The sequence below is a fragment of the Phalaenopsis equestris genome, unplaced genomic scaffold (genome assembly GCF_001263595.1).
Source record: "Phalaenopsis equestris unplaced genomic scaffold, ASM126359v1 Scaffold000240, whole genome shotgun sequence".
NCBI classification, from domain to species: domain Eukaryota; kingdom Viridiplantae; phylum Streptophyta; class Magnoliopsida; order Asparagales; family Orchidaceae; genus Phalaenopsis; species Phalaenopsis equestris.
The window spans coordinates 11,478-22,377 of NW_018164682.1; the positions used below are offsets into that span (position 1 = coordinate 11,478).

General features: G+C 35.3%; 1 protein-coding gene across 1 annotated transcript in view; it reads right to left on the reverse strand.

Moving 5' to 3' along the window:
* Positions 1-264: 264 nt before the first annotated feature.
* LOC110024022 overlaps positions 265-10,900 on the reverse strand; it is a 25,979-nt gene continuing 15,343 nt past the window's right edge. Inside the window, exons 5-6 of the mRNA XM_020723736.1 lie at positions 725-904; positions 265-554 (exon numbers count right to left, since the gene is read on the reverse strand). Of these exons, the coding sequence (XP_020579395.1) occupies positions 425-554; positions 725-904 (310 nt within the window). The 3' untranslated portion in view covers positions 265-424. The remainder of the gene's footprint in view (positions 555-724; positions 905-10,900) is intronic.

Consider the following 10,900-nt stretch of genomic DNA (forward strand, 5'->3'; position numbering starts at 1 on the left):
GCCATCAAGAAATATGTCCCGCGTAGTTTGTGAAAATATATTAAAAGGTGGGTTTGCTCGGCTAACATTGCTTAATAGTACATGTACTTTGAACCATATATTATTTAATAAGATTTGAAGTAGATCGCCATACAAACTGCAAGCACCAGAAGTATCCATGAAATTGGAAAAAAGTAACTCATTTTCCAGCTCAGATAAGGAAGGTGCAGATTTTGGACATCCTCATTTCACCCTTACCAAACAATTAAAAAATTTCAAGTTTTTCAAAATCCTACGGCCTGATGTGAAAAGAAAATCTTTAAGCATTTTACAAGAATTTTGATTAGTAAAGGACTTGGGTTAAAAGTAAGGATATTTTCTTGAATTTCAAATGGCTGTGATCCAGCATTCATGATCAAATTAATTGAAATTTAAGATAAACATGTTAGAAACTGACCTCCTTCCATGATTCCCCCGTAGCTTCTAGTAGGGCAGCATTGCAAGTTTTTAATTCAATAGAAAACCCTGAAAACATGGAGGCAGCTTCTTCCCAGCCCCTATTATGCCCCATGCACCTACACAGTCAACCTAGCTTTTGTAAGATATCAACGAATGGATAATATTAATAAGCTTTTAATCTAGCCTAAATCTTAAAATAAAGCAACAAAAAAGTAAATAAGTGTCCAAAAACAAATATCAATACACCCATTTACTAAGCATTGCATCTCTCAGAGATGTGACTCACATTACTGTAAGGACCTCATCCCTTGAGTATTGACATACAATCTTTTGAAGATGTTCAGCCGTCTGACCATCCATTGCTGCAATAGAATAGAAGCTCGGCATAAAATGAACCTCAGCTTGTGAGAACTCCTTTGAGTACTCTTGCATAATTTTAAGGGTTTCCTTTGTCCGAGTAGCATCACTGTGATGTGAAAAGTAGTTTAATATCAAAGACTGTCCCTACAATGTAATCTAGCTATCACTTCTTCAATTGAGCAAAGAAATCAATTGTCTCTTACAGGCATAATTTTAAGAAGTTTTTTCTTTTTTTTTTTTTTTGCTTAATTTTAAGAAGCTTGACACAGCACAACAAAAATGGTACGGATACTTAGAAAAAGCAAGCTTAATTTTGCAGGTTAACCTAGGAAAAAATTAAGGTCTAAACCCACATTTTAGGCCCTACAAGTGAAAGCGAATTTCTGATCACAAATTTCATGGAAGTTTGTAAATGGCAGGCAACTTTGATTACCAAAATGTTTATTAATATAATAGATATGCAGCTTTATATTTATTATAACTATGATAATCATTCTTTAATCAAAAAATAAATGGTAAAGATCCTATGTACAACACATAGGATGGCATTCACTGGAATAAGTATGCTAAATTACTAGTATGGTACAAATTGCATGTAGGTTAAACAAAGAAAATTTTCTGAGATCTTTGTTTAAAAATATTTAAATATAAGATATTGCACCATTTTCAATTTTAAACTAGATGATATCTCAGTCTTCAGTTGATTGTGGGAAAAGAACCGCAAGCATTTGAAGGTGTTCCATCTACTACAAAAGCAACATCTTAACATGTGAATTTGCCAAAAAGTCCCACCTCTACCTAGGATTCGGCGTGCTTGATGGAGACATAAAGATTGATCCTAAAAAGGTAAAAGCTGTCAATGTATAGCCCGAGCCAAACATATTTATCCACCATGTTCCAATACTTGCCTCTCCTTTCTATGCTTTAACAAGAACCAATTTTGAAAATTGAAAGAGGCAAAAGCAAGAAGATACATTATTCGATTAAAAAAAAGATAAATGGGGCCCTTGAACTAGGCTTGCTAAATTTGTGATATAGTTTGAACTGGAGGCCTCACAAGTTGCACCAAGCAATCTACTATACATGCTTCACCCTGACATCCACATTACACATAATGTTTGACGGCCGCCATATATTGTAAATACCATCATGTTTATGTTTCTATCATGTATAGGATGCTTTCATTAAATTTAACTTAGTTGATAACTTTACAATAGTCAAGTCAGCATAAGATGGGGCAAATGGCTATTAAATTCAGATGTCAGCTAGAAGACTTGCCAGCAAAAATGGGAATTGGTGAGCCTTAGCTTCAGATATCGTATAGGAATCTTTTATTATAAGTTGAACTTCCAGCCTTATTATAATGTCTTAGTCTGAATTTTGATAAGTTACATGTCCTTCTAAATGTCTTCTAAGGAAGTACCAGTAAGGAACCCAACAATTCTATGGTGCAAAATCGAGATGAGCCTTGGGCACCACCTATTAGTACCGAATTTCTTGCAAGTTGATGGGCCATATCACCAACTTGCCATTACTTGGGGGTCATGACATCAACAACATCAATTCTGGTTTGAAGTATATGTGAAATTGGATATGTCAACACACAATAGATAAGTTGATGCCAACAAGCTTGACTCCTGGATCAAGCGTTTGGTAAATACTTACTATCAACAAATAAACAGAGAATCATTTTCTTCTGATCAGTGCTCACAGGCCAATCAGAATGATTGGGTAAAATTGAAACAAAATCAAATGGTTACTGGAGACCGAACTTTTTTCAGAGCGGGAAAAGAGATTTTCATGGTAGTGCTTGCTTCAACGCTTAGAATAGTAGATGCAAGAACATATGGAGTTCAAAAAACTGGTAGTTTCCCTATATATCTTGTTAAAAAACTTCATCTTTATGAAGTATATTGCAAGGTCATAAGACAATTTGGAAGGAGTTGAAGCTTTTCAAGACACCATTGCAAACGTGAATACAAAAGCCATCGCCATGGAAAAACAAATTAAATCCACAGCTAAGAAGACTATTACAGGAAGTAAAGAGGGTAACCCATAAGATGGAGAAACAAGATGGTGAGAAGGGGCCAAACAAAAGGGAAAAAAATAACATTTTGCTCGCATTACAAGGTACATAACAATAGAAAATACAATTGCTGGAAATTACAAGCCAAAAAAAAGGGTGATAAAGATTGGGGAGTGTAGTAAGCAAACCTCTGGATCATTCTGATGGCAAACAAGAGGCCCACAAGATCCCACTAGCAACACAAGCAACAAATGGATGTTTTGGTCAGGCCTACTCGAAAGCTATATGGGCAGATTTTTTCTATGCCCTGAGACAACCAGCAATCATAACAAGCAACCGTACATACTCTAAGAAGTTAACAGCACTTGCATCAGCATTCCTAGCAGTCACACCTGCTAAAACATAAAATTCGAGGCTAGTCTGTGGACAAAGCTTCAAACAACAACAGCATTAATCACATTTCCATTTATTATAGCCTTACATTTAGAAGCCTCTGCACGAGGTAACGGAAGAGGTTTCTCGGTTTAATACCCAAATCAGGATAGCAATTGTCTCCGCAATCATTAATCAAAGTAGCTGAAAGGATTTAATCTCAGAAGAACTGGAGATTCAACTGCAACTATGAGCGAAATCCTATCCAAAGTCATTATAATTAGGGAGGATTACGAAGGAGATCGAAAACAAGAATCAACAGTGCGCCTTCAGATTTGTCATCATAAACCACGTCATCAATTTCCTTTTCACTTGATTAAATTTTATTGAGACAAACAAAAAAATGAAGTGCAAATCTTAGATATGCATGGTTTCTCATGCATGAGATGATAGAAGGGTCAGAAAATACATATGTTTTACCTTTGCTTGACACTTCCAAGGCGAGCAACTTGATAAAATTCTGCAAGTGCCAACCTCATCCTCAAGAGTAAAAGAGATTACCTCCTCAAAAGGCAATCACGCATGAACCACAATGTGATTGATTGATGAAGTTTTGTAGAGCCTATTTCGGTTAAAAGTCATCACTTAATCTCAATGATACTATAATCTTTACAGCAATTATGAGATAAAGTATATACCTCCCCCAGAGAAGGTCCTAGGGCTTTTGCAAAAGAAGGCCAGTTTCATGCCACTCTCAATAAGTGTGAGTTTGATAGCCACAATCTGGTCTATTTTGGTTTCACTGAGAGCAATAGGAAGCTTCAAATTGACCTAGAGAAGGTGGTAGCCATGAACAATTGGTCCACATTGCACATAATTTCGGCGGTATTAAGCTTTATAGGTGTTTTACAGTCTTGGGAAAGCTTATCTACCATGTCCTAATGTTGGAAGCTCCTTTATATGTTCTCATAAGTGTGGATCACCCCTTCAAATAGAGTGAAAAAGTAAAACAAACACCTTCCAATTGCAAAAGAAGAAAATCATGGAAGTGCCAGTACTTTCCCTTCACAACCAGTAACATTTTTTGAGATTAAGATGGATGCTTCTACAAATGTCATTGTTGCGGTCCTCGTTCAAAATGGTTGATCATCCGTGTATACCTAAAAACACTATGGCCAAGTTCAAAATATGAGCTAGCATCAAGCACGTACCGGATCATAATATTCTAATTATACTTGGTAGGAAGTACAAAACAACAGCCCAATTCAACCAATTCAGCAGGACAACTCGGCGAAACTCATTCAGCCAATTTCAACCGCCTAAGCTTAGATAATACGACAAATATTAATTCAGTCAGCCTGTTCAACTCATAGAATTCATCCAATCAGTTCAAAAAATCAATTCAACGAGCTAACTTGGCGAGTGAAATTGACTTTATCAATTTGTCATATAGTCAGATAACATTATTATAGGAATTTTCTCTTTTTTCTATAACAATTTTTGTAATCACCCCTGGGTCCTATCCAAGCGTAAATAGGAGAGACCGGGAAAGGGTTAGATAATCTTTTGGGGTGGATGAATCTCAAGGAATCGACCTAGACGTTCCTTATTTTTCCAAACATAAGAGAGTTTTTAGCTGCCTTCTTCCATTTTTCTTGTATCCTAACTCTTCTTCTCTAAGAAGTCCTTTCTTATGTGGTGCAAGACCACTGACAATTCAAGATCCAACAATTACATTCAAAAATGCTACATGAAGCATTAGAAATATACCACTTATAGCAAAAAACTATTTGTCCTGCTATATGAAGCACTAACAATATTATCCACCAAGAATGGAGACTATTTAGCTTACGGATTATCAATCAATGTAGCGCTTTACGATGTAATCCAAGTTGCAACAAACTCAACCTATGAAGTGAACAAAAATTCACAATAGTTGAACTTGGTGATCAAGTACAAGAAAGGTACACAGAATAGGACATATGAGAAATCATCCCAATCTATCATAAAAGTAGCCATAACCATGTTAATGTCAATGTTGATTCTATCAATACAATGCATCACAACGGATCCAAGCTTCTAGGAAGCTTAGATGGTTTGAAGAGGGTTGAAAACGAGTGGATCACTCACTCAAGCCATGTCAAACTCGAGCTCAGTTTATTTGTCAAAATATGAGCTTGAGTCGAGCTCGGTTCATGGTATTAACAATAGACTAGCAAGTCAACTCACGAGCTTGAATGCAATTGCCATGAGAGCACACCAGAAAAGTCATCTAAGTGATCAATGGTAGGAGAAAATGAGAAGTGTCGCAATAGCTTACCGAAGTAAGCATCGACGAAATTGGAATCCGATCAGTCGAGCCAGCACACAAGCCAACCGAGCACGAGATCATTTGATAGATGAGGTTGAGTTTGAGCTCACAGCTCGCAGCTCGACAAACACAACTCGTGAACTCATTAATGAATAGAGCTCAAGCCGGCTTGGCTCACTTACACCCTTAGTTTGAAGAAAGGATGAAAAGTTTTAAAAATATTATAGCCAACCCTCTGGCATTCTCCAACAGTCTCCGCAAGGGCCAACCTTCATTTAGGCATGAACAACAACTACAAGCTATGATCAAACCTAGCAATAGTCATATAATTGCTACAAAGAACTTTTATATAATAGGAAATAGATATGCATGCCCAAAAACACTTACCAACCAATATGAACATGAGATGCATATACATCCAGTTCATGAAGCATTGCTTACTTCGTTGCATATTGAAGCCTTCCGATAAAAAATTTGGCTACTGCATGCCCTTGCCAATACCTAAATGAACTTGGGAGTCCATCAAAATGGATTTCTTGGATGGATTACTAAGAACATGATAAGGATTCAAGTTTTTGTATATCAATGCTGATCATTTTAGCATGACGGTGCATTTGATATCATGGCAAAAGGATATCATAGTGAGAATAACATGTTTGGAAGCATTTTAGCTTGCATTCCTTAGTTATGTCACATATGATAGACAGGTCATTAGCAACTTTAAAGAATCCTTACAGAACTAGATAGACACAAAGGTAAAGCAGCACCTTCATGTGCCAACTAGTGGACAAGCAGAGGCGGTGAATCAAAAAATAGTATGAAATTTGAGGAGACATAATTCATGTCATATAAAGGCTTGGGAAGAACACATTACTTAAACTTCAGTGCCCCTTCAACCATTTATGCATTGATTAACAGCAAAACCCCCATTTATGGTGTGTTTAGAGCATCTATCAAAAGGCTCTCTTGATCAGGAGTTTTAATTAGTGCAGAAGGGGAAAGCAGCAGTGAAAAGCAAAACTTAAGTCAATCACAATGTCTCATAGAAAGAATCTAAAAGATTTACCAAGAAATTGGGGAGAATCTAAAGATATCGTAACAAAGATATAAAATGTGGCACAATAATATAGAACCATGTACATTCCAAAATGCAGATTCTGTTTGGTTGCTCTAAAAAAGAGCAAATTAAAAGGTGAAATTCAAAAGATCAAATAAATTCACTACAAACCATTTTAGATGTTGCAGAAGATTGATAATAATATATTTTTTAGAAGATTTGCCTTCTTAAATGAAGAGTGATTCCATCATCAACGATGAGAACACGAAATTTTTGAGGAGCATAGGAGAGCGATTCCTACAACAGAAGGTCTTGATATCAATCTAGAAAGTTCAACATAAAAACATTGCATGAGGACATGAAGACTGCTTTAATTCATAGAGGATTGAAGGAAACCTATCAGATTGCAAATAAAGTGCACATCCCCAAAACACCACATTCCTAATTATTCCTTCCAAATTCTTATTTCAAACTCTATCACATCTTGAATAACAAACTTTAGGATGTAAAAACAGCATTGCTATAAACAAACTACCCATTGCATCAAAATCTGAAATTTTAAGAATTTTACCTTTTTATTCTTGAGTCTTCAAGGTATAACTCAATCAAATTGTCATTCATGCCCACTAAAGTGTAAGTCAATTTATGACTAGTCAACATATTGAATCTTTCTATTATTTTCTTATGTAAACCTTTTGAGATAATAACAACTATCCTTTGAACATATAAATAATGACCTTTACATCAAAGATATGGTTGGCTTCATCTTTATCTTCATCCTAAATTTTGGGAACAACCACCACTTAGTCAAATTAAATAGCTTCTTATCATTTTCATAACAAAAGATGTCAACAACATAAAACGATTAAATTATAAACCTTATTCTAGATTGCCTGTATTACACATTGCAGTCATTATTCAAATTGCAAACATAGTCTAAGGTAGCTTATTATATTTGAGGATTAAGAGTCTTGGGAATTGCTTTAGTTTGGTTTTTTTTGGGCCTTCATTTTTTTTTTTTTTTTTTTTCTTTTTTCTTTTTTCCCATTGGCAATCAATGTGATAGTTTGTTCCATCTGTCTTTATCAGAATCCATATTTTTGTAACAAGAAATTATTTTTATGTTCATTTGACATAGTTATATAATTAAGCCAAAGTAACAAAAATGATCGCACTTACTGGGATAAAGGTTTGTTGTTATTGCTGTAACAAAAAAGATCGCAAAAAAAGGTACCAAAGTGAGAACATGTTATGATCTTATACAAGTTATCTTGTATTTCCTTCAACTACTTTACAGCCGTTAAAAGAATTCATGATCCCAACAATTTTTATACTAGGCAGCAAATCAACCAAATACAAAAATCATTTAACTCTTAAAGACTTCATTTCTTCTAATATTGTCTTGGTTTTTTTTTCTTCTTTTTTTTAATTTAACCCATGTGAAATCTTCTATCGTAGGATCTTCATTGTCAAGTGGTATATCTATATTAATGCATTTCTGAAATCTGAAGTATTCAACTAAGTGCATGCATTGTTGATCCTCTAAATCAAGCTCCCTATGATCTAATCAAGCCCATTTTGAGTTGATTCTATTCAAACTTAGCTCACAACATCCTCAACAGAGAAAGCACAACTGTAGTAGTTATGTTGTGATGCTATAGACTCGGTCATATAGTTTAAGGAATTGAATGTTTTTAGTAAAATTGTGACACCTGTATTCTTTAAAAATCCATCCTTCAGTAAGACTATATAAATGCCTACCCTCTATTTCAATGCATTTCTGAAATCTGAAGTATTCAACTAAGTGCACACATTGTTGATCCTCTAAATCAAGCTTCTTAGGATCTAATCAAGCCCATTTTAAGTTGATTCTATTCAAACTTCGCTCACACCATCCTTAACAGAGAAAGCACAACTATAGTAGCTATGTTGTGATGCGATAGATTTAGTCATTTAATCTAAGGAATTGAATGTTTTTAGTAAATTTGTGACACATGTATTCTTTAAAAATCTATCCTTCATGAAGACCACATCCCAAAACTCCTACTCAATGATGGTTTTTTTTCTCCCTCTTCACTGACGAAGAAATATAACCTTCCAATATCAGGGTATCTAACAAACAAACACTTCCTGTCTTTACGATTCAAGTTTTCAAATTTGTCTCCTAGAGCATAAAATTTAGGGTTTGTTTCGGGCAGCTATAGCTATGGCAGGAAGCTGTTGCGCAGAAGCCGTTCCGGATAAGCTGATTGTCTGTTTAATTTTTGCAGTTTGAAAATAATTGTCTGTACAACTATCTCATGTATGTGGTTGCAGCGAAATAAGCAGAGAACATTGTAGTCCGCAATAACAATGTATTTCTCAGAAGGTACCGGAAATCCTAGAGCTCATCTTTACTACTTAAAAACACATACTCTTAGAAATAACACTAGTAAAAATTAATAACATAAGTAATTAATTAAAATTTTATGCAGTTGTGAAGTCTCAGAGAACTCAGTATATAAACCAACGAATTTTTCACTACAATAATACAATAGACCTTATAAAAAAAGAGTTATTGATTGCCTTAACCCACATAATACCAAGTTCGTATGTATCACATATACATATCATAAAAAAAACGATTTAGAATAACCTCAAAAATCATAGCACTTAAAAAAGAGAGGAAATTAATTGTCTTCATAAGAATTTCACATGTGACACCAACCAATAGGGGCATACAAGTCATCCAGAAGAACTCATAAGGTCAAATGTCTTATCATAGACCTCCAAAACCCACCAAATTAAGACATGCAATATTCAAGATACCTAAATTATATACATGACTTGCATAAAAAACGGATACAATAAATAGTGAATGTTTTCAACAAACATTACAATAAACAAAAATAAAAACTAATATTCCCTCCAATCACCCTCCAATTATAGCATATGTAATTCATTCCCTCAACTTTGTTATCTTGCTTGCACCTTCCTCATCATGAGTGTTGATGACAGACGCAATATTTTTGACCTGTGACAAAGACTGTCCAATACGATATTCATATGTCTCAACAGAACATGTGAATGATCCTCATCCATCATACAGAAATCAATGTTGTTCCAAATAGTCCTCTTATAATTCTAAATGATTGCAAGTGCAATCAACACCGCAACAGGAACGGAATAGAACAAACACAAAACCATATTCTCATGCATTTCCTTTTCCAATTATTTGCCTTTTTTTTAATTATCACTGCGAAGACAAGATTCACCAGAAAACCAAATCCACATATTGCACCCGAAACATTGTTTTCTGCAAAAATCCCAACCAGTATTCACATTCAAAAAGAATAACAACTGAACAGATCAAAGTCAGAGCAAAATCTCAATTGCTATGGATGTTAGATATGTAACTATCTCGGAATGAAAAATGAAAGTGCAAGGCATAGGGTATGTTCAGACCAAAGCTCACAAACTGCAGAAGAAAAGGCAGAGAATACCAAAATCCAAAATCTACCCCCATATTTCAAAGTCACTGTACATGGAATTCCAAACAGAGCACAGAAAACCAAATCCCAAAATCCAACATCAACCGAAAGGCATTGCACATATGCATTTCGAAAATCAAAAACCACAATATAGTAAGATAGAGAATATCGAAACATGGACAAAGCCAAACCTCAAAAACCACCGCACTGAGGGCGGAGACAATGATCCAAACAAAGTCGAAGAATAAATAGATGAGAGGGAGAGGGAAACTCAACGCAACGATTCCAGGGATGCCAATGAGAAAGAGGCAGGAGGCAGCACGTTACACCTTCCAATCACGAGAGAGAGGGATTATGGCAAGAGTTGTGAGAGAGAAATGAGCACCATGGGATCGCGTGAGAGAGGGATTAGGGCAAGAGTCAAACCCGCGGCAGCGTTTAATCACAAATTTTTCAAAAACACCACCGCAGCACAACATCCAAACGCTCCTTACTGCATTTTTGCACCGCAACACAACTAAAAAACTACACCAAACCGATTGTTAGTTAACTCTTAGGATCACAAACTAGTTAGGTTTATAATCTCCTCATTTTTTGTTCTTATGGCATTGTTCGGATGGAATTAAATGGCATAAAAGGTAAATGGAGATTATCATAAACAAAACATCGCTTCCAAAAGAGATTGGTAAGTTCTTGAGTCACAATAGATCTGATAATGTTAAGCAATATTTTATTCCTTTTCTATGCAATGCCATCTTGCTAAGGAGTGTAAGAAAATTGTTAAATGGCTTGCAATAACTTTCACCTAACATCAGCTTATAAGCTATTTAAATACCTTCAGCATCAGCTGCTATAAGAGCTTTTAA